Source organism: Sapajus apella, unplaced genomic scaffold (assembly GCF_009761245.1).
Source record: "Sapajus apella isolate SASKATOON/1434 unplaced genomic scaffold, GSC_monkey_1.0 scaffold4, whole genome shotgun sequence".
In the NCBI taxonomy this organism is placed as follows: Eukaryota; Metazoa; Chordata; class Mammalia; order Primates; family Cebidae; genus Sapajus; species Sapajus apella.
The window spans coordinates 45,238,252-45,262,973 of NW_022436944.1; the positions used below are offsets into that span (position 1 = coordinate 45,238,252).

General features: G+C 38.2%; 1 protein-coding gene across 1 annotated transcript in view; it reads left to right on the forward strand.

Annotated features, from left to right (window-relative positions):
- The first annotated feature begins 673 nt into the window (after positions 1 to 673).
- The window catches only part of RARB (retinoic acid receptor beta), a 416,035-nt gene continuing 391,986 nt past the window's right edge, over positions 674 to 24,722 (forward strand). The window contains exons 1-2 of the mRNA XM_032267931.1: positions 674 to 689; positions 10,596 to 11,052. Coding sequence (XP_032123822.1) covers positions 10,875 to 11,052 — 178 coding nt within the window. The 5' untranslated portion in view covers positions 674 to 689; positions 10,596 to 10,874. The remainder of the gene's footprint in view (positions 690 to 10,595; positions 11,053 to 24,722) is intronic.

Here is a 24,722-nt window from a genome sequence, read left to right on the forward strand (position 1 = left end):
ACAGAGGCAAGTTTATAACAAAATATCTTCTAGAAGAATAGAAGTAGTGAAATAACATTTTTTTTTTTAAAAACTGAAGTTAAAAATTTAAGAAAATGTGTAAGTGGTGAAGAGGGAGAAAAGGAACATTCCCTGAAGATGAGTAGGGGAAGGGGCCCTGGAATGTACGCATGGTGAGGACCAAGACCTAACCCTAGCAGAGCCTTCAAGGGGAAGGCTGTGTGGTACCCACAGGAAGGCTAGACTCTGTGCCCAGGGAACGGAGACCAAGACAGGCAGACACACAGGACAATGTGGCCTCACAACTTGGGCACAATTCAGCAGAACCTCTGTGGACTGAGGCCTGAGAGCTCAACCCCAGGGATGGGTGTGTGGGTTGGTTGGTGTATGTATGTATGTACCTATTTCTTTTTTCTTTTATCCGTTAGAGACAGAGTCTCCCTCTGTCACTCAGGCTGAAGTGCAGTGGTGTGATCACAGCTCACGCAGCCTCAACCTCCTGGGCTCATCAATCTTTCCCGTCAACCTCCCAAGTAACTAAGATGATAAGCAAGCACCACCATGCCTGGCTAATTTTTTTACTTTTATTTTTGTAGAAACAGGGTCTTACTATATTGCTCAAGCTGGTTTCAAGCTCCTAGTCTCAAGTATTCCTCCTGGCTTGGCCTCTCAAAATGCTAGGATTACAGGTATGAACCACACACCCAGCCATTCTTTTTAAATTATTAAGAAATTCAAGTAATAACGACATTCACCATTTTAAGATGACAATTCAGTAGTTCTTAGTATATTCACAAAGTTGTACACCACCATCGCTATCTAGTTCCAGAATATTTTCATCACTCTAAAAAGAAACTCCACACACATTAGCAGTCACTCCCTATTCCTTCCTCCATCTAGCATCTGACAACTACTCATCTACTTTCAGTCTCTAGATTGACCTGTTTTAGGCATTTCATATAAATGGAATCATATAATATGTGACCTTTTATGTCTGGGTTCTTTCATGTAGCATAATGTTTTCAAGGTTCATCCATGTAATAGCACAATCACTACTTCATTCCCTTTTTATGGTCAATCAATATAATTTTGTATAGCTGGACCACATTTTGTTTATTCATCAATTAATGGCCACTTGGATTGTTTTCACTTTGTGGATATTGTGAATAATGCTGCTATAAACCTTTGTGTACAAGGTTTTATGTGGACATATGTTTTCAATTCCCTTGAGTATATACACCCAGAAGTCAAATTACTGGGTTATGTGGTGGTTCCATGTTTAGCTTTTTGGGGACCTGCCAAACTGTTCTCTAAAGGGGCTGAAACATTTGACATTCTCACCAGCAACATTAAAGCATTTCAATGTCTGCACATCTCTCCGCTGCAAAACCTTGAGAGAGGGAGAAAAGTAGGCTGAATTTCCTATTATGTGGCAGGATAAAGATTTAGAGTTCAATCAAATCTGGTTTAAATAAAATATAGAAACTAGACATTTCTTCTACGTCTGAAAAAAAATTTACCTGTGGTATGGTGGCTCACGCCTATAATCCCAGCACTCTGGGAGGCTGAGGTGAGCAGATTGCTTGAGTCCAGGAGTTCAAGACCGGCCTGGGCAACATAGGAAAACCCTGTTTCTACAAAAAAATTAAAAATTAGCTGGATGTGGTGGTGATTTCCTGTAGTCCCAGCTGAGGCAGGAGGATTGCTTGAGCCTGGGAGGGTGAGGCTGCAGTGAGCCAAGATCATGCCCACTGGATATTGAGCAGCAAGAGTATTAGAGATCCCAATTTGCCATTATAAGCAGCTCCTAAGGTGCCCTTAGCCTGCTTCATATAGGTGGGAAGGCAGCATTGAGCTGAGAGAGCATGGGCAACACGTGTGCAGCGACCTGACATTCTGTGGCAACGCTGACCGTCCTGACCCACTACTGTGGAAACCACGTGACCCATTTACTTGTCCACAAATAATTCAAATCCCACCACTACTTCTAAGCTCCCTCACAGGCTTTTACCAGCCTGTAGATCCTGTAGATAGCTGAATTTCCCTTGAAAACCAAACCCTAGGCCCGTCGTTCTGCTTGGCTTGGCAGGATTCCGTAATATGTAACATGGAAACTGCTGTGCAAGGAGTTGCCTACCAGCACTTTTCTCAACAACATGCAATGGTGGCAGCAGACATTTAGTCCAAAGTATCTATACCTTAGGTTTGGGAATATACGTGAAAAGACCTTAGGTGAAACCTGACTTCAGGATATGTGTGCAATGCTAGCCGATGTCACAACTTTGGGTTGAGTGTTGACTCCCTAAAAATCCCTATTTACATTATTGCTCTCGTAGTTTATAGAACTAAAATCTCAGTGTTTTATACATTGTAATATATGTGCATTTCTGCCTATTATGTTTTCTGAAAGTCAGATTTGAACTCTGTTTCTTCAGCAGATGGAATCTTATATATTTTTTTAAATGGCCTAAAAAGAAACACAGAGACATTCTTTATAAGCTTTTTAAAAAGATTTTACTATATCAAATGACCCCTCCTGATGCAGAGGAAGCTATTTAGATTTCATCCTCTCTCACTTGGTGGTCTAAGACTCCTTTGACTGCATTATTTCCTCTAAATTATTCTCTTCTATCTCCTTTACTCCCAAATTAAATTAAAAGGAGGTAAGAAATGTGTCTTTTTTGGCCAAATTCAAGTTTTTCCATTGTGGCTTCTCTTTAAGTTGAGGATAATTTTATCAGCAATATTTATGATGAGGATGCTGAATACACGAGAGCTTGCAAAACCACCAGGCACGCAAAACTGACTTCTTTACAGCCATGTTTCTTTTCTATCAAGAACAGCAGCAAAAGCAATTGACAGGATTTGTGCTGAGCCTGGTATTTTTGCTGAAAACAGGTATTTGGCTGAATGCATTTGAGAAATTCTAAGTGGCATTACCTGGAACCAATGCCTTAAATAAATTGGGAGGTTTGAGCTGAAATACATCGGGGGAAAAAAGGGCAATATATAAGTAGTGTCTATTAAAGCAAAGATTTCCCCACACCGAGTTCTAAATCAGCCAAAAAAGTATAAAAGAATGTGTTGTACTCTATCACAAGACATTTAAAAAAATCTCTCTTTTTTACTTATTTCTGTTTTCTATGTTAGCCACAACAGCCATTTTGTGAGTAAATTACACTCAGAAAAAATGGATACATTTTTTCCAGAAAACTTGTCTGCTTTGTTGCGTGGATCACTCTTGAAGGCAGCACAGTATAAAACTAACACTTCTCACCATGTTAAAGTATTTAGCTCCTGTGTCTCCAGGCCAACTCTAATAAGGGTCCTGTCTCCAAGGTAGAGTCATCAAGCAAGCACATATCATGGAGTCAGTGCATTAAATAGCATTTCAAATTATCCACTTTACTTGGGTAAGGCAAGCCAAATCCCCTATTTATTTTATTTGTATTTGTAGAAGACATTTGACACAGCCCAATGGCATGTCCATGTTGGCAGGTCGAATCTCACTTTTTTATTCAATTTCAGATTGGAACCATCACTGCCTTTCTCTTGCCACAGGGGAATACCAATTTGATATTAATTGATTGAATCTTGTCTCAGCTGTGGTTTTGAGTGAAACATTTCCTCATAGTTAAATTATTATTTAACTTTGTCTTCAGAGAAGACATTTAGAGCTGAAAAGGTTAAGGAATCATCCAGTGTAGGTTTCCCAAACTGATTTGACCACAGAGCTCTTGTTTTTTAACTTAATGAACATCTAGTGAAATGCAATGGATTAAAAGACATGCACTTTTTCCTGTTCACAAATCTTCACTAAAATGACAGGAGATGTAAAAAGTATAAGTCATGAAAGATAACAAGAACATGAATGATGCTAATCACGGACAAGAGATGGCACTAACTTTTTTGGAAGCTGGAGAGCAAATGTGCAGTGTTGAATAAATGAACAAAGTACTGAAAGCGGGTTGCTAAGTGTCTAAAGAAGAAGATGAAAAGGGAATGCAAGGAGATACTAGCTGTGGAATCTTGGCCGGTCCCAGAGAGTAGAGGCACCAGCTATCCTAAAACATGAAAGTGATGATTGAAAGGAAAATTGGTTGATGTTCTGTGTAAGCAGAAGATAAATCCACTCCTCTACCAATTTTATCTTGATGATTATTGTAACCCATTCCTGGTAAGAAGGGAACGTCTACTCTTTGAAGAAACTAAAGCAGAGGAGTTACTGAGTTCTGGACACTAAGCATGAATATGCCATAGGGTGGTGGCAGTGGACTGAAAACGGGAGGAAGACGTGAGTGGCCACATGTTTCATAGTAAGTCCACCAGCAGCTCTAGCCTTGTTCTTCCATTAATATCCCAGAGTCTTTCATAAGGTTTTTTTTTCCTCCCTGCCCTGGGCAGATGCTTAGAGGATTGCCCAGTGGAGTTATCCAAGAGTCCCAAATAAAAAGCCGGTAAATCTGATATTTGGGGAGTCCCACAGTGAAATAAATGTAATAGTTATGTAAATTTTTGTGACATTCACTCATCTCAATTGACAAGGGTCAGCCATGAAAACAACTTGCAATAAACTTCCTCTTTTGAAAATGAATGGACAGACTAGAATTTGGCAGACAATCCAATTGAGAAATACATCTAATGTTAATGAAAATAAAACAATAGAAAAGAAGTAAAGAGAAACAGAGTCAATAATGTACTAAGCAGAATAAAACAACAAAAACAACTATTCTTTTTTTTTTCTTTCTCTTTTTTAAGATGGAGTGTTGCTCTGTCACCCAGGCTGGAGTGCAGTGGCACAATCTTGGCTCGCTGCAACCTCCGCCTCCCAGGTTCAAGCGATTGATTCTCTTGCCTCAGCCTCCCAAGTAGCTGGGATTATAGTTGGGTGCCACCATGCCCAGAAATTTTTGTATTTTTGGTAGAGACAGGGCTTCACCATATTGGCCAGGCTAGTCTCAAACTCCTAATCTCAAGTCATCTACCAGCCTCAGCTTCCCAAAGTGCTGGGAATATAGGCATAAGCCACTGTCCCCCACCTAGAACTATTCTTAATACCCTAAAAAATATCAAAAATGACATGGCAGTCATTAAAAAATATGTATAAATAAGAAAAGATAAGAAAAAATCTTAGATGTTAAAAATATGTTACCATAAATGTAAAAACGAATAGAGTAATTGGAAGTTAAAAGTAAGGATATCTTCCAGAAAGGATAACAGATGGATGAAGAAGTAGAAATGGAGAGAAAATATAAAATTAGAGAATCAGTTCAGAGGTCTACCATCTAAATAAGATTTCCGAGTGGAGACAACAAAACAAAAGTTAAGGAAGATATTATCAAAGGAAGTGTAAAATAAAATTTTTCCTAACAGCACATGAGTCAGCATATTGAATACATTTACCAAGTACCTAACACAATGAAGTGGGGAAAGGGATCCTTGGGGTTAAAGAGAATACAAGAAATGGAAGAATTTCACACATACAGGATCAGAAATCTGAATAATATTGGACTTTTCCAAAGCAACGTAAAAAATTTGGGGAAATGGCACAATATACTTAAAATTCTGTTTAAGAAAATGACTTCTAATCCACAATTTTATACCTAGCTAACCTGTTAAACATGTGAAGTATAACATAAAAATATTGTAATTCATGCAGAGTCTCAAAAACTTTACCTCCCACATAGCATCCTTCAGAAAACTCATAGGAGAAAAGCCACCCAACTGAAGAAAACCAAAAGAGAAAGACATGAGTTTCAGGAAATGAGGATTCTGAAAAAAGAGAGAAGCAATAATAGAAAGTCCTAGTCCGACATCAGTGCATGTGGCTAGGAAAGAAGCCAATCAGCCCTGGAGCAGGAGGAATGTCTCCAATTGTAGAACTCATTTATCACATGACATGTCAGACAACATTGTTAGAGAGTTAGAAAAGAATTATTCACAGATACAAAGAAGACTAATCAAATTATGTAAATAAAGCTATTAACCCCTGGAAAAACAAAATTTGTAAGAAAACTGTAAATGCAGTGTATCACGTGGCTCAACTGTAATAATATTTATCAGCTGTAATAATGTAAACAATGTAAATGATTTTTATTTTTAAAATTGTGATAAAATTATGTTGGGAGTAAGAGGAGGAAGAGGTTTGTATGTATGGGCAATAGCTTAAGAGAGCTACATCATATATATAGTAGGAACCAACAGATAAAGAAAATGTTGGCTGGGCATGGTGGCTCATGTCTGTAATCTCTGCACTTTGGGAGGCTGAGGCAGGAGGATTACTTGAATCCAGGAGTTTGAGACCAGCCTGGACAACATAGCAAAACCATGTCTCTACGAGAAATACAGAAATTAGCTGGGCATGGTGGCTCACACCTATAGTTCCAGTTACTCTGGAGAACAGGGTGGAAGGATTGCTTATGCTCAGGAGGTTGAGGGTGCAGTGAGCTGTGATAGTGCTGCTACACTCCAGGCTGAGTGACAGAGTGACATCTTGTTTCTGGAAAAAAAAAAAGAAAGTAGTTGCTTCTGAGGGAAACTCAAGAATGGGAAGGATAGAGAGTTGTTGTTCTTTATCAATCTGAAGCAGGGGTCAGCAAACCATGGCCCATGGGTCAAATTCATCAGGCTGCCTGTTTTGATAAATAATGCTTTATAGGAATGCAGCCACACCCAATCATTTATGGATTCTGTGTGGCTGCTTCTGTGCCAAATTAGCTGCTACAACAGGAGAGTTGAGCAGATGTGGCAGAGACTATATGAACCAGTCTCAAATATTCACTTTCTGGTCCTTTACAGAAGAAATTGGCCAACCTCATGTCTAGAGCTGTGGCTCTCGACTGTGGGAGTCCTCTGGAGGACTGGTTAGAAGGCAGGTGAGGAGAGGCTCTTTCCAGATTCAGTGGGTCTCTCAGGTAGGGCCTGGAGAATTTACATTTCTAACCAGTTTGCTAGTGATGCTGAGGTTGCTAACTGAGGGACCCACTTTGAGAATCACTGATCTAAAGAGCTATTTGACTTTAAAAAATCATGTTGTAAGTATTATGTTTATAAAATAAATTTGAATTGCCGAGACATATAAGGTTGGAAGCTTATATGAAAATTTGAGCTAACATGAATGCAAAAAAACCTCGGGTAAATAAAATGTAACAAAATTGAATGCGATTTAAAAAATGTTTTCTTAGAACATAAATAATAAATAGAGAAAATTTATATACATACGTATGGAGAAAAATAGAAAAATAAATTGTTTTATTAATAAGAAGATATCACAGATACAGGCATAAATATTAAGATGTATAAAGATTACCAAGACCCCACCACTAATTGTGCATGTATGATTCAAGTGGTTGGTGGGTAAACCAATCATGCTACCTCTTGTCTGCCATCTTGTTTATCAAAGGCAGAGTACTGAATAATAATATCAACTATACAAACAATTATTATTTTAATCTTTTTTTCATTTAGTATGTTCTTGTAAAACACTTATTTTCTGGAAAATGCAGTGTGAGAAACTTGATATAAAGCCTGTTTCTCTTCACTTGACCCCTTTTACAGATGATGAAACTGATACCCAGAGAATCTCACAGCTGGTAGATCCAATACCTCCTAATCCATTCCCTACTTCCTTCCTCTCTTCCACCCAGCTCCTGTTTGCTTTGCCTGCGGTGTTGAAGGAAAGAACCCCAGATGAGCCCAAACTCAAATCAGGCTTGAAGAAAAAAAGAGCACTGCTAATTTTTTTTTCTAAAAGCCTGAAACAAAGGAAATTCTCCGCTTCCAGGAATAGCCTTAATCAGTCACATATGTGAACAGAGACCCAATGACTGCTCAGACAGTTTTCCACCAACCTAATGTCGGGATTTTCCTGACACATTGATTTTTTTTTTTTTTTTTTTGCCTATGATCAATATAAGTAGCTTAAAAGAAAAATCCTAGACATGATACCAGACCTCTCAACCAGACAGACTGACAATCTGCAGTGTTTGAAACGAAACAGAAATGAAGGATTATTGAGGGTGCAATAACGGTTTTTTCCCAACCTGTCCCTGGTTGGTAAAAAACAAACAAACAAACAAACAAACAGCTTTAAAAAATCAGAATTGTGCCCTGCGGGGGCGGGTTTGCTGAACTGTCAGCTCCACCAGTTAATGAGGTAGTTTGTCAAATGGAGATAGAAAGACCATTTATAACAATGCTGTGCTTTGTGTGTGATTTAAAAATCAAATTGAGTGGAAATTCAGCAGATACTAAATGGTATTGTTTATTTTCTAATTAATTTGCTACAAACTACAAAATAGAAGTATTGAATATATTGGATAATGTATGCTTTTTAGAATAAAAGACACCAAAAACACTTATCTCTGAGATAAAATGGATTCAGAGGCGGTTTACTTTCTTTTCATCAGAGAAACGTGTTGTAGTATGAAAGTTTGAAAAAGGCATTGATATTTTTGGGGGGACATCATTTTCAGAGTTAGCATGTTGTATAAGCCAACCGGCAACGTCGTCTCCTTTGTAAGTTCAGCGGAGCGTTAGGGGGCCTGGGACCATATGGTCTCACTGTTGACACTGTTCGTTTTTAATATTAATAGGCCAGGCATTCAAGGGCCTGGGGCAGATGTCATCTAAGAGAGGACAGAAGCAAACATCACAACTGCTCACTGAGTTTTTCCTCTGGAGAGCACAACCAGGATAACATAGGTGTTCAAAATATATAAGCTTAGCTTGGCAGAGGGGCAAGACAGAGAAGGTGATTCAAATTCTGGCTTAAGGAAGACTTATTCTGTGACATTGAGGGGAAGTCGTTGAAACTCATGGAGACTTTTCTCATCTGGAAAACAAGAGATATCTGCCTTATAGGGATTAGAGCTTATTGTGAGTTGTCTCACACTGGTAGTCAATGAAAATTATATTTTATTAGAACATTGTAGGGTTTGTAATCAAACTGACTCACTTGACAAACTGAAATCAAGAAACCTTAATGAGTGATTGTTCTCAACCTTACCCAGATCCCTTGTTTTCTTTCTTGCTTCAAGGACACTAGCCTTAATCCTAATATTCTTTTCCTGGGATTACTATAATATACCCTCCATACCCTGAACCCAAAACCTCTTGTCTATTCCAGCAAGCTTGTTGTGAGAAGCATATTATTTTGATGGGATAACAAATATGTTAATATAAACATTTACCAAGTATTTACTATTTACCTGGTGTTTACTAGGTACCAGGCACTGTTTTTCTGTTGTATTACCTCATTTAATCCTCACGTTTCCAAAATAAATTCTATTATTATTCTTATTTGACAGGAAAATTTTGACATATTGAAAGGACAAATAATTGCCCAAGGGGCTTAATTATTTGAGCCTGGACAGACTGGCTCTAGAATCATGCTCTTAATAACTACTTTCTTCTGGCCTTGAAGTACTCTTGTTCTGTGCCACATGAGTCTACATTCAGAGGTTGCCATTCAATGGGCAGAGTTTGGGAGCTTCTAATTAATATTGGTTATCAGGGCCAAGGTGAGGCTGTGAGGCTTACAGCTAGCCCACTCTAGAATTTCAGCTTCTTGAATTCACAGTCTCAAGGAGTCCTAGGTGGTGAGCATCTCTGGATTGTCCTTCATGGGGCATGGGGCAGTTAGACTTCCTTAACAATATGACGTCAATCAGAAGTGGTTAAAACCAGCAACTCGGTGAGGGCAGAGATCACATTAGTGTTCTTTGGCACCATATATCTCTAGTTGCTAGGTCTCACTGTTGAAACTGTTCATTTTTAATAGTAATAGGCCAGGGACATAATATTTGAAGTTTGATTGGTGAGTAGGTGATTGGATAGACAGACACATGGATCAACAAGATAGATGGATGGTGGATGGATGGATGGTGGATGGATGGATGGATGGTGGATGGATGGATGGATGCACAAGAAAGATGTTGGTAATAAAGATGTGATACATAATATTTTACTCTCTCTCTTATTAGGTTATAGCTTCTCCCATAATTTTATTTATCTTGTTGGCTGTGTCATTCCAAATAGCCACAGTAAAATGCGAAGTTATTCATATAAAAGAAGTAAAAATTTTGGAAGCTTCTCAGTTAGAATTAAATAATTAGTTTCCCTAAAAAAGCCCCCCCCAAAAAAAATTCATTCATTCAACTCGTACAAACCCAGGGTCTACCCTTTGTCACATACTCTTCTAGGAGCTTAAAGCACAACTGTTAACAAAAACACTCTGCCCTCCTGGGGAGTGTATGCTAATGGCGGAGACAAGCAAAAACAAACACTCCCGCATGTAACGTATCAAGTTGTTTGAGTGCCATGGAGAAAAATTTAGCAGCGTGATATAACGAAATAACATCGGAGTGGAAGGTTTTGCTATTTACTATCAGATGGTGAGTTATTTTTAAATTGTGTAAAATTTGTAGTCTAGGTTAGAATGTGAGGAAAGGAAATTAAGACTCTTCGGGAAGTGGTAAGTATAGGAGGACAAGGAATTAGGAGACCTCGGTTAGTATTAGAGATGTTTTGTATGATAACTTGATAAAGAGGGAGAGATTTTTGATTTGTGATTTTTTTTTCATTTTTTCTTACAGATTTAACAGCTCGGAAATTTCAAGGTGCCAGTGTCTCCCAAGTCTTAAACTGAGAAGCTGAACAACGAAAGCATCCTTCCTGTAATCAGTGTAGCAAAATGAGAGGCGGAGAAACCGTGCTGGGAAGAAGCAAGGTCATCAGCTGAACTGTCTTGACTTTGGCCCAGAACACAGCTCAGCCTCAACTTCTGCCCTGCACTTACCTCCCTCACTTTGGTTCCAGACCTGGAGTGATGTGTTCCTGCTCCAGAGCACCTTTCTTTCTGTGAGGCCCGAAACATGACCACCAGTGGCCACGCATGTCCGGTCCCAGCAGTGAATGGACACATGACTCACTATCCGGCCACACCCTACCCATTACTCTTTCCACCTGTCATCGGAGGACTTTCCCTGCCTCCCCTCCATGGACTTCATGGCCACCCTCCTCCAAGTGGATGCAGCACCCCATCGCCAGCAAGTAAGTCCTGATGGAATTTACTCTCCTTTCTCTTGGTTGATTGGATGAAGGGACCTGAGAAAACAGGCTGGTTGGTATCCAGGGCAATTTCTCATTTCATTACGTGCTGGTTTCTTTTGGTCTTGAATTCTACTTTTAGTTCTGTGGAAAGAGATATGTTTTGAAACTATGTAAGTGGCAAATTTTAGAATTGGACCCATTCGAAGCTGCTTTGGTATTTTGCTCTATTTCATAAAAGGCAAACACAAAAAGTGATGAGCATATGAGATTAATATCTGTGGTCAATATCTAAAGAAATTGGCCACATGAGAAATAATGGAAGCAGCGAATTAGAAGACGATACCATAAAAATCACTGATGATAATACTAGAGATGAAATCTACTTTGATTGTGAGATCTCCTTTGAATCTTATTTCCTGTGTACAAATGATATCTGTAATTGTTCTCAACTTCCCATAGACCTTTGCTGCCAGTTCCTATCACATTAAGCTTTCTTGGTGTCCTGGACGCCGTTTGTTTCTGTACTAGCTGTTTCTGACCCTAGATCGTCCCTTAAATTGTCTGTATAAGGTACTATAAAATAAAAATAGTCAAAGTTAGAATTCTTCAAAACTGGTACAACCTCCACATTGAAGCATCTATATTTTGCAATTTTTAGAAACTTCCTCCTGTTAAAGACAAACTGGTAGCCAGCAAGCTTTTGCACCTGTTAATAACAACGTACTTGGTTTAGCATCTGGAGGTGAAAAGGCGTATTGATTTAACAACAGGCATCCACAGCGTGTTCTCCAAGTTCTTCCTGGCTCAAGAGCAACAGGAGTTTTTTGTAACTCTTCCTGGTGATTATTTTGCATTTCGCTTCCCTTTGAGGACTTCCTCTAAATATTAGCGTGGTATCTTTGGGATACCACCTTAATCTTTCTGTATTGTGCTCTTCACGCCTTACCTTATTCCTTAGCTCACAGGAAGCAGGGAGCTTTCTCTACCTAAGTAGAATCACTGGTACAGTGCCTTCGAAAATAGTAGGGGATGGATGTTTGGATGGAGAGACAAACAGACAAATAGATGACAGTTTCACTTTTGGGATGTTGATTGCAATCATAGTACTATGTCATTCCTGATAAACAGTGACTTGAATTGTGTCTTGGAATGACTTGATTATGATTTCTTCCTTCTGTGTTTTGGATTTCTGGCTTGAACATATGACCCTAATGTCTTTGGAATTGCCTAAAAACTTTCTCCCATGCTTCTGAATTTCAAACTGAAAGCGTAATCAGCAAAAGTGGCTTATTGACTATGCAGAGAAATGGACAAAGTACCAGTATTCAAAATATCTTGCTGATCCAAGTGAGGATTCAAATCATGTTCACCCAGTATGCAAATGATATAATGAAGTTATTTTTAGCTAACAAATACGGGGGTCTAAAAGATTGATAAATCCATTCAAATTTCACCTAGGAGCCTCTGTATTTAATTCCATTGCTGAACTGGCCTGATAGCACATTTTAACAGGTTTCTTTTCTGAGGTCAGAAGCATATTTTGTAGATGTAGCAAAGAAGTTGAGATATGAGTAGGATTCTCATGCTGAATGATCAATACTAGCAGAATGAAACTCTAAGGCAGCTGGAAGCCCCTAGGTTCCCAACAGCAACTTTGGGCTGCTTTGGCTACTGATTTTTTTTTTTTTTTTTGAGACGGAGGCTTGCTCTGTCGCCAGGCTGGAGTGTAGTGACATGATCTCAGCTCACTGCAACCTCCGCCTCCCGGGTTCAAGTGATTCTCCTGCCTCAGCCTCCCTAGTAGCTGGGACTACAGGCGCATGCCACCACACCCAGCTAATTTTTGTGTTTTTGGTAGAAACGTGTTTCACCATGTTGGCCAAGATGGTCTGAATCTCTTGACCTCGTGATCCACCTACCTTGGCCTCCCAAAGTGCTGAGATTACAGGCGTGAGTCTGCGCTCGGCCTTGGCTACTAATTTTAAGAAAAATGCAGAGCATATTAAATGGAAGAGTGGTTGAGAGATATCATAGCTAAACCTCCTTTCAACTCAAAACACAAGGCAATTCTTTTTCACAGTTACTAATAAAACACAAGATGCTATTACTATTAGATTGAACTATAATGCAGTAGTCATTTTCTAGATCCAAACTGGTTATATACTGGCAATTGAATCTGAGTCAACGTTCGGAAAGACAGGGTTTGAAGATCAAAAAAAGGATAAATAGTGGCTGACTTTTTTCTTGAGGGTCTTGCGAGGAGAGTGCTAAGTAACTACACCTTGAAAGGTGCTTGAAAAAGGGGCAGAAAAAGGACTAGGTACAGAAAATTCAGGCTGGAAACATCAAAGATGACTTACTTCATACCCTAATACCTTGTTTTATTATTTCTTGCTACAGTCGAAGCACATGAAAGCTGCTCAGATGGAAATGATTAAAAGAAGCCACTGTGAATATATAGTTAGTTGGCCCTCAAAGAGGAATTGTCTTTGTTAAAGCCTGTGTTTTCAAAAGATCCTAGAAAAGGGGAAAGTCTTAAAAATTACCCACAGACTTGGCTGAAAATAAATTTAAGGTTTTATCCATGTACTGAGATTAATAGGAAGATAGCCAAATTCTATAAAGACTCAATAACTAGCAACACACATACTTGGGTGGAAAAGCTGGCTAATGTGTAGTAAAAAGGGAACAAACACGTTGGAGAATGACTCTGTAAAGAGATTCATGCCATTGAACTATAGGACTTGCTGATGTCTCTTTTGTAATCTGTACATGTCTTGATTCTGCAGCTCACTAGGAAGAATAAATTCTCCTGCCCCTGTAGTGAGGGTCTGTCAGCACCAAGTAATTGTAAAGACTCAAGAATTCTCTACCTCAAAAGCAAGTAGGAACAATTTCCATAGCAGCTACTGATGTTATACCTGCTTCTTACTATTCCCTCATTCACTTCTGACTCTGTGGTTAGCCTGATCTCCTAGACCTGAACCTGAGCTCTGTATATTGAACTTCTCTAAGCCTACAGCAAAATGGCCCCATTCCCACACGTAGAGATGTCCTTGATGCTGTATCTCCTTTGCAGTCATTTAACCTCTCTGAATTTCTGTTCTGTCACCTATAAAATATTTTTATTTACTGGATAATCTTTTTATAATACATTCAAATCTTTTAAGAATGAAGGTGGAGTCTAAATTACAAAGGAAACTTGTACTATAAAAGAGTGAAATCAGATCAGCCCTCAAGGTCTTTTCAACTCTAAACAGGCAATGATTCCACGTAACTCAGGTTTCTCCTGGTCCCCGTGCCATTTGCAGGCTGTCCCACCATTCCTTGGTTTCTGTCAGGGGTCAGCCACGTTCTTTTGCAGTGTGGAATACTTGGCTATTGATATGACCATTTGTGACCACTCACAATTCAGAGGTAAAGATGTCGCCGCTTTTCAGAAGGTCTGTTCTCAAGAGCTTTCTACCTTAAAGAAAAAAATATATTTGCAGAAGAGAACTTGAAAGCATCTTCTGTGTGTACATGCTCTTGTCTTTACATTCTGACTTAATTTTTACAGCATAGAGTCTCTATCAGCTTAGAACACAGGAAACACATGAGAAAAGGGGGCGTTAAAACATGTAATAAGAAAAACTACCATGCATGGAGCACCTCCTGGATTATTCACAGAGCATTTAGTGTATGCCATTCTTGGTCTTTTTCACAGCCTCAACGTCACTGCCAGGCCATTACAAAGTTCCATTTTACAGATCAAGACCAGGGGGCTTAGAGAGGGTAAAGATCCTACATAACCAGTTAGTGCTGAAGTCAAATTCCAAATCCAGACCTGGAGACCCCAGAGTGCGTGCCTTTCCCAGTGTTTTGGGCGATGAGGCCAGCACAACCCCTTGGAAAATTCACACACCACAGACATATTTCTTCCATGATGTTCCAGGGAGTCCTTGGAGATGATGGATATTTAAAGGACCTTGCAACCTCTTGAATTTAATCAACTACTGTGGAAGCCACTATCAGTTTTCATCACAGTGGAGAGTTGAGAGGGTGCCACCGAGGTGACTCTGATAAGCATGGCTCCTAAAGGGAGAAGAGCCTGATATGCTATGCCAGGGAACACTCCAAATATTATGTCGCCGGGCTCTCTGTGAGAGTTAGACAATTGTCTGTCTGTCTCTCTTCATGTTCCTTTCACGGCTGCTTGTTCTGTTTTATTGCTGCACATGTGCTTTTTATAGGTTGTTGCAAGCTGGAAAATATTGTTAAGTGTTTTGGCTTCAGAACCTCTCACAAAATGATCTTAGTTTAACTCCAGCATCTTAAAATGAGAATTCTTTTCCCTTGCTTCTTTAATGATCAGAAAGTGTGCTCCTGTCAAAATCACAAAATAGGGTATTCGCTTAAAAAATCCCAACCTTCTGGAGAGACAGGCTGTGCAATCTCAGAATTACCAATGATGGAACATAAAATGAATCTTAATTCTATTTTTTGTCTTAAACTAAGAAGAGCCTTGTTACCTAGCTTGTCTAAAGCAGGGTGTGCAGACAGATTGAATTTCTTTATTACATGTTAGGGACAATTGGCTCAAAGGTGTGGATCCTCTTTTAAATACATGCAAATTGATGGCAACTAAAACCGACTCATTAATTTCTACCAGCACCTTTTACTCCATAGTCTTGTGTTCTTTCTACTGAGTTATATTTGTCCTTAAAGTTACACAGTGACCCTACTGGACAGGAATCACATCTGATTTTAAGATATCAGGGACTTATATTGCTGGTATTTCATGACAGTCAAACATAATAGTATCATTTACATCTACGTATCTTTACATTGTTCAACCAAATAAAAACAAATGAAAGGAAAAGATGCTTATTGGGAATTTGAGTAAACTCAGTTATAACAGTTTTGTCCATTTCACCTGGCTTTGATCATTGGCTTAGGGAGGTCAAAGGCTTTGAATGTTTGAGAAATAGAGTTTATACTGTTGACGTGATGAAACTATGTTAGTGGACTTTCTTAGGTCCAGGGTCATATGTGTATTATTTAAGAGGCCATTGTTAAAGGTGAACAGGTAGATTGCTTCAATGCCTCTCTTCCCCCAAAATAAAGGCATTTTTGTGTATTCTTGATGTTCCTACAATTTCCCCAGACTCTGGTTGAGTATAACATGTATGAAATAAAGATGGTTCTTGCCATTACTTTTAATGGCAAGAACCCCAGTGACTTTTGCACCAACCTAATAATCCTTAGAAGAATTCTAATGAGGGGCTGAGCTCATTCTGTTTTTTGATCTTTACCCCTAAAGTGATCAAGAATGTATGAACATGAATTAAAAACAAAAAATGATCATTCCATTTCATCAAATGAACTACAGTGCCCAAAGGAGAATCCCCACTGTGGAAGTGTGTTCCTAAGTAGAGGTAGGCTTTCAGTCCGTACAGGTTTCATAAAGATGGAATAAATTTACCTCCAGGTCACTCCTGCCAATCATTTTCTTCCTAGGGAGGACATGACTGAAAGAATATATACAAAGAAGGACCAAGAATGGAGAAAAGATGGAGTGATGGTTTAGGAATTTGTATTAGAATTCCTTTAGATAAAGATATTCCAGTTATATTTATTATATAGTTAAAATGTGGACATTTAAAAAGAGCATTTTGACCTTATGAAAATTGAACTTTGGAAAAGTCAGAATCATGACAATGGCCCTGAGTTGGTTGAGTTCACTATAGAAAATAAGACTTGCCACATCTCATGTTCTAGAGTTCCGCCTCATTGAATTCATCCATCTGCAACTCCTGTAGATTTCAGATAGGCTATATTCAGATGGCTCTGAGTAATGGGAGATTAGCCTCCATGCAGGCAGATGGACATGAGGTCGGGTGGAGGGGCCTGGGCCATCTTCAGGATATATCCCAGGCAGTCCCACAGAAGCTCTGGTGATTTGTTCCTTATCACTGACATGATGCAGCGCCTTATCCTGTCTTTGCTTCTCTGTTTTCTCCATTAGTTCCCTCTGATATTTGAAGGAATCTTTGTAATTATATGTATAACAGAAAAAGAGAGGGAGAAAGAAACAATGAATCTAGTCCCATTATTTGAGCACCTCCAAAAACTTGGGTCTCCCAGACCAACCAACGGGCAGGTGGTACCACCAATTCTCTTGCTTTTTTTTAACCTTGCCATAAAAATCAGTTATTAAAGATAACATTTATTTTGCTACATATATTATCTCTGTCTGCCAACTGGAAAGGGAAATAGAGAAAGTAAGATTCAGGTAACCAGCTTTTCTAAGGCTGCTCAGTGGTGGGGCTGGGCTTGAACTCTCTCGTTCTGACCAAAGTCAGTCCTCTTTTCATAACTTTATGTTTGCTGTGGATATTGAGGGGAGACAGATTTTTGAAGCACTGTGTCTGTCTTTAAGGATTTTTCCATTCTGACTGAGAAGTCATAATCACTGAAAACCATTTAGATCTAAAACCCTGATTGCTCTTTGCCCATCAGGACCTAGATTTTATAAAGCTTGTAACATTCTCTCCCACCCAGGTACCCACTGTGCGTTGTAAGTACTTTGATTTGCTCTGCATGTCTTATTCTGCTGTCTTTAATTGTTTTCATAACTTTTCCTCCTCTGCTTATCTGTTAATCTAATACCTGGTGTATACTGGAAACCCATTTCACATTTGTGAAATGATTGAATCAATGGTTCTTGCTGGTGAGGGAATTTTGGCAATGTGTAGATGTGCTTTTGGGTGCCGTGCTCATTGGGAACACTGTAGAGATTTAGTAGGCAGAGGTTAGGAGGCCGAATGTCCTGCAGTGTATGTGATAGTGGAAAATAATAAAGAAGTGCCTCACATTCTCATGACTTTCCAGCGTCCCACCAGGCATTCCTGTTAAGAATCACCCCCAAATAAATTATGATGAACTGACCCTAAATTATAACTTCATGTTACACATAAATGCAAAACATTGTTATATGCTTTTATTGTACCCTAAATTATCTAGGACTTTAATTGCCATGCAAGTCAGTAGTAGGTTGATCTTCGTTCTGTTAGGAACTTTCCTGAGAGTCATTCATCATTTTATAAAATCATGTCACTAATGGCAGTGCTGTTCTTGGTATTCAAGTCACCAATACCACAGACTTGTATCAATCTGCATTCATAGCTAAAACATTCACTATAATTCTGCATAGGGGGGCAAGCATCTTACCCCTGCTTTACGCCTGAGCATTTAGACATCAAAATAACTATTACTTTATTACAAATTCCTTTTTTTCATTCATCCTTGATATTGCAGTCTGAGAAATGTATTAACTTCTTTGGAATTACATGTGTAGGTGGCCTATATTATCTATGACTTTCATTTTAGAATCATACAGCAGGTGATATATGTTGCTAAAAGAAGCATTGGGTCCACAGTGTTGAGAATCATTGGAATGAATGAGTCAATGAATGAATACATGAATGAGTTAGTGAAAAATAACAGTGTGAAATAAACTGCCTAGAAAATAAATACTCTAGCTGTTAAGAGGAGAGGAAAACAGTTTATAAGTGGGCTGGACAGAAGAAGGTTTGCAACACCAGAACCAGTGATTATGCCACCTGTGGGGTAGTGGGCATGGTGCTGGGAAGAGTCACATGCAGAAGGCCAGGGACAGCAGGAAAGTTTCCTGTCTTGGATGGCATACGGGGTTTGGAAGGAACCATCTAGCCTTTGCCTTCATTTCTTGATGTGTAGCCAATGTCCCTAAGGGATACAAAAGGGAATCAAAGGTATTGTTATAATGAATTCACTCTTCCGATATATATTTAACATTTATGTGTTGTGTTAGGTGTTGTGTTAGACATCTCAGAAGCTCTGTGAGAATTTTCTGGGTGAATCCATGAGAATGATCGGTTTTTGCTTGTGTGTGGTGTCAGATTCTATCTCCAATGAGACATCATATTAGCATTTACCAGGAAAAATTGCAAAATTGTTATGGGTTAAATTGTGTCCTCCAAAAAGACGTTGAAGGCTTACCCCCTATTACCGGTGAATATAGCCTTATTTGGAAATAGGATTAAGTTACCATGAGGTCATTAGAGTGGGCCTTAATCCAATATGACTACGTCCTTTTAGAAAAGGGAAATTTACTCACAGAGATAGAGACACATGTGAAGATGGGAACTAGCTGCCAAGAGCCAAAGACTGCTGGCAAGCCGCCAGGAGCTAGGAGCGAGGCATGGAGCACATTCCCTGATCAGCTCTTAGAAGGAGCGACCCTGCCAGCACCTTGGTTTTGGACTTCCGGCCTCCAGAACTGTTTGTGTTATTTGGTGATAGCGACTCTAGAAAACTGATACAAGCACCGTAACTTCCTACTACTGAAAAAGAAAAAACTGTGTTTTTGAAACTTTCTCCCTCTAAAAATATCCATTGATTTGTTTATTTTCTCATAATTTTATGCTTGTAATGACTTTATTTTCCTGTTTTACGTGGCTTCTTTGGCTTAGTCTAATGAATAATATTTGAAGAAAGTATTTTTTTTAATTACTACGTAGTCAATCTGTCTTGATTCTGGCAGCTACAAATCTATGATTATAATTCACAATGTTCACAAGTTTTCAGAAGGAATTTCTTTCTCTTCCTCTGGTTTTCATTTTGTCTTATTGGATGGCAAACTCCCATCTCCTTTCTTGACCTCAACATCTTCTCTTTAATATTCATTTTATTCTTCGTTTTAAAGCCTTTGCCTAAAACCCTGCAGGATTACTTATCACTGTCAAATTGGAGTCTGTGAGATTCTTCAGAAAACCCATTCATATTACAAGTTCATATTCAAGTTTCAGTCACTGAGGGATTATTGGTGGCAGTGATCTTATTATAATTATCAGTTCTTTATTAGCTTGAACATACTTTACTGGCTTATCTGGTAGTCTCTCTTTAGGATTTATACACTATAAATTTAGCAAACAAACTTATACATTGACTTTGCCTCAGCTTCTAGTGTCTAGAATTCTTGGACACTCAACAGTCAAACTTTAATGTCTCCTCTGTCCAGCCCCAACTCTCTCCTACAATAACACACTCGTCTCCCTTACACTTAGAGCTAATTTTGTTATGTAATTAGTTCCACACACTGTTGATGTCCTGGTCTTTACATCTGTCCCCATTAGTCCTCCTCATCCAGGATTCTTTTAGTTCCTTAGGGCCAAAAGCCTATGTAAGCTTCTTTGAGGTAGCCTAGGGTTTCACCACACTTAAACTTTACTAAAGGATTCTGGCCCTAACTAAATCCTTCCCTGGTTAACTTGGTCCCTACCATTGTATTTTTATGTAGTCAGATGAATCAAACTTAATATTATGGAAATCTATAAATACAGAGGTTTTTGTGTTTTTTTCTAAAAATCTATAAATACAGAGTTTTTCCAAGTCTGAGAAAAGCCATTGTACTTTTTGGTGGAAATGACCACTTTTCAACAAGTATGTGCCTTGTTAATTTAGTGCTAAGATCCTTTGCCAAATGCCCATAAGCTTTGCAGATGTTTAGACAAAATTAAAAAAAAAAAAAAAAAAAAAAAACAACTAGAGCATTTTGGGAGTAAGGACAGTGTTTATCTGTGGGTTTGTGGGCACTGATGACAGCAGTGAATTGTCTGGCTGTTGTTTCCAGGTGAATCACATGTGACCCCATGAGAAGTACTATATTTATAGATTTTCTTATTACTAAGTTTGATTCATCTGAATACATAAAAGACAATGGTAGGGGTCATGTTAACCTTGGATACTGCCCCAGACCTCTAGGAGCTTATAGTAAACTCAAAACTAATAATTAAGAAAGGCTTGTCTTGTCGAACCACAATTGATATTAATGTTGAAAATCTAGGGGAGGGGATGCAAAAAGATAGGAGGCTGAAAATGGGGGTGAGGGAGAGGTTGAAGCTTCCAGACCCAGTCTGTGTCCTGGAACAGATTTTTAACCTCTTTGTGCCAGTTTTCTCTGTACAGTAAGGAAAATTTATCTTCTAAAGTTTATGATGTGATTTCCATCGATTGATACATGTAAAGTACTTATAACAGTGTTATAAGAGTGAAAAGTAGGCTAAGTATGGTGGCTCACATACAAATCCTAGCACTTTGCGGGGCTGAGTCAGGAGGATCACTTAAGCTTAGGAGTTGAATACCGCACTGAGCTATGATCGCACCTCTGCACGCCAGCCTGGGTGACAAACAAAACCCTGTGCCCCCAAAAAAGTAAAACCTTAGTAAATAACAGCATTCATTATTATCCATGCCTTGCAGCCGCAATTCATCCACTTACTAGCAAAAATCTTGTTGTCACAGGACAATCAATCCATGAACTATGCGTTCTAACTTCCAAAATGCAAAGGTCTTTCTACATGTGCATGCACTTTTCCACATGTTTCTAAAGCTGACATTAGGCATATGGAAGTTTTCACTTCGTGGGAGTTATAGCCTGCCAAGATTTTTTTTAATTATTATTTCAGAATTCTCGAGGGGGCAATCCTAAATTTGGGTACTGGAAAAGACTTTTGTTCATGAGTAAGCTGCCTCGATGAATAATTTTGTATTTATCATGAAGAGTTCACATCCAAGAAATACACAAACATTTAAGGCTATTTTTCATACATGAGGGTTCTTTAGAGTCAGAGAACTTAGTTAAAGGCTGAACTTCCTTTTCTCTTAGGATCTGCAGGATGTGCAGGTCCCTTTGTCCTTTATAAACAATCTCTAATAATGCTTGATCTAATTTCAGTGACGTTTATAAAAATGAACATTTTTCCAACACTACTTTAATGTTAATTGCTTAATGGTTATGAAATTGGCCAACCAAAAATAGGTACCTAAGGAGAAAAATTAACCTTGACATTTCACACAAGTGAGTGGTGCTTTAATGACAACCACATGGTTAAAAAGAACTCTTCCCTTAAGAATATTTAGTAAATTTTTTTTTTATCAGAATGGCTTGATATATTTGGCAAAACAGGAATTTCTGGGAGTCCTGATGGAAATCTCTGAGACATAAAGTGACCTTCATAGCCTCGTTGACTTCTGTCCTGACCTTGTGTAGGCAGTTTTAGGATTTGTCTTTCATTTTTTGTTCTGTAAGAAATCTTATTCCAGAACTAAAGTCAAATAACAAAATAATTCATATGCCACTATTGGATAATATTAGGTGGCTACATTTAACATGTGATATAATTATATTAAATTGCTGCAAAGGTTAACATCTTCTTTGGTACTTACCACAGTTTTTCTGTCTTTACTTTTTAACAACAGAAAACGGAGGTGTATTTCCGGTATTAGGCAAACAAAGGAGTATTATGGAACGGAAAAAGAACAAATTTTGACCCTTGGAATTCCAGCATTCCAATTAAAAATACAACTAACAAAGACAAAATATATAAGAACATGAAAAATGTATATACACTTTGTGCAAATTGATAAAAAAGACATCCCCAACCAAAAATAAACAAAAGATTTTATTTCATGAAACAGGAATTCAGATGTCCCATATCAACCTCGCATTGGTGATACAAATTAAGACAACCATGGTATACCATTTTATATCCAGTACAGATGCAAAAATTAAGAATTTTGGCTAAAATACCAAGTGTTGGAAAGAGTGTAGATCAACAGATACTTTGAAATACACGGCTGGTGAGAGCCGATACTAGTATAATTTTTTTGAAAATGACTTAGCACAATGTATAAATTGAATATTCAGATTCAATTTCAACCAAACAATTTGACCTGTAGGCATTATTCTAGAGAATCTCCTTAATATAAATTTATGTTTAAGAATCTTCATGATAACACTGTTCATAGATTATTTAAAAAATGGATGCTATTTGAATATGAATAGATGAAGGCAAAATAAGTGATATATTCACTAAATTGAATATTATTCATCTGGGAAAATTTATACGCAACATGGATAGATCATAGAAAGATTATGTTGAATGAAAAAATCTTTAAGAGCACATATATGATGCCAACCTTTTTATAAATCGTAGAAGAGAACTGACTTTTTTCCTCACCCATCTCTAGATTCATGACTGAGACACCTATAACAAAAGACAGATTAACATGAGAAAAAACATACACATTTGTTTAATATAAGTTATATGTGCATGGGAACCTTCAGAAATGAAGACCCAAAAACAGGTAAGCCTGTGTGCATACGTGTGTGTATGTGTGTTTCCCTGCTAAGTTTGATGAAGAATAGATAGTCATCATATCAGTCATATGATTAGACAAAAGAAGTAGAATTTAATGGTAATAAACTGAGAGGGGCCTCTCAAAACCAGTTTGCTCAGATTCTTGTCTGTGTCCCTATCACAGTGAGGGATGTTCCTTTCCTCCTCTTAAAGGGAGGGCACCTCTCAAATGAGGGTCCTATGACCTGTGAGGGAGAAGGGTGAGAAGACGACGAGAATGGCCTTCTTACCTCTGCTGTTTTTCTCAAAGGCCAAGCTGCCATATTTTAGGTGTAGCATATTTGGAACCCTCTTGAAATCTAAAATAAACATTGTTTAGAAAAATATGTATTTGTAAGAAAGCTACACATCATAATAACAGGTACTTCTTGGTGGTGCAGTGGGACGGGCAAGTGGATAGGAGAAAGAGCACGTGGGTAGACACGGCAGAAAGAATAAAGTTCTAAGTGACTAAGGATTCATTTTCCAGTATGATTTGCTATATGCACACATATGATACATTTTTATATTACTAAATGTACAATAAAAAGGTAAAATATGACTATATCCTTCATGTGTTAGAGACAGGAGAAAGGAAGAGTGTTTTTTTTAAGGCTAATAAAAATATTTTTAAACTTTTAGTCTTAAAACTAATTGAAACTAAATGGCTAATAAAAATATTTTTAAACTTTTAGTATTAAAACTAATTGAACAAAAGCAATTTTAAGAAGAAATGCAAGAACAGAAAACCAAACACCACATATTCTCACTCATAGATGGGTGTTGAACAATGAGAACAAGTGGACACAGGGAGGGGAACATCACACACTACAGTCAGCTGGGGGAGACTAGGGGAGGGACAGCGGGGTGAGGGGACGGTGAGGAGGGGTAACGCGGGTGGAAATACCAGATATGGGGGGATGAAGGCAGCAGGCCACCTTGCTGTGCATGCAACAGTCCTTCATGATCTGCACATGTACCCCAGAACCTGAAGTACAATTTAAAAAATTGCAAATGAAGATTATATTTGTTGTGAGGAGGCAGAGATTTAAAAGAAAATTTCTGGTGTTGTTCAGGCTACAGAGAAATGAACACTCAAATACAGCCTTGATGGGAAGAATGAAAATTAATATCTCCTTTCTGTGAAATAATTTTGGACTTAGTAAAAAGGCCTTAAAATATTTTTACGTATGATTTTACATTGTGTTACTTTGAATTTTTTCATAGTAAATAAATGTTTTAGTGTTTTTGTGAGAACACAGATATCAGCACAGACATCTTTGTAATTAAAAAGCTGGAGACAACCTTCCTGGTTAATAAGAAGTGACTGATTAGAGACTGAAAATAACAAGCAGTCCTTTAAAATGTTGATGGAGAAGTGAATACATTGACATGGAAATGTTCAATGGGATAAATAAGTTACATAATTAATAGAATTAAATATTAAGACATATTCCTATATTTTTA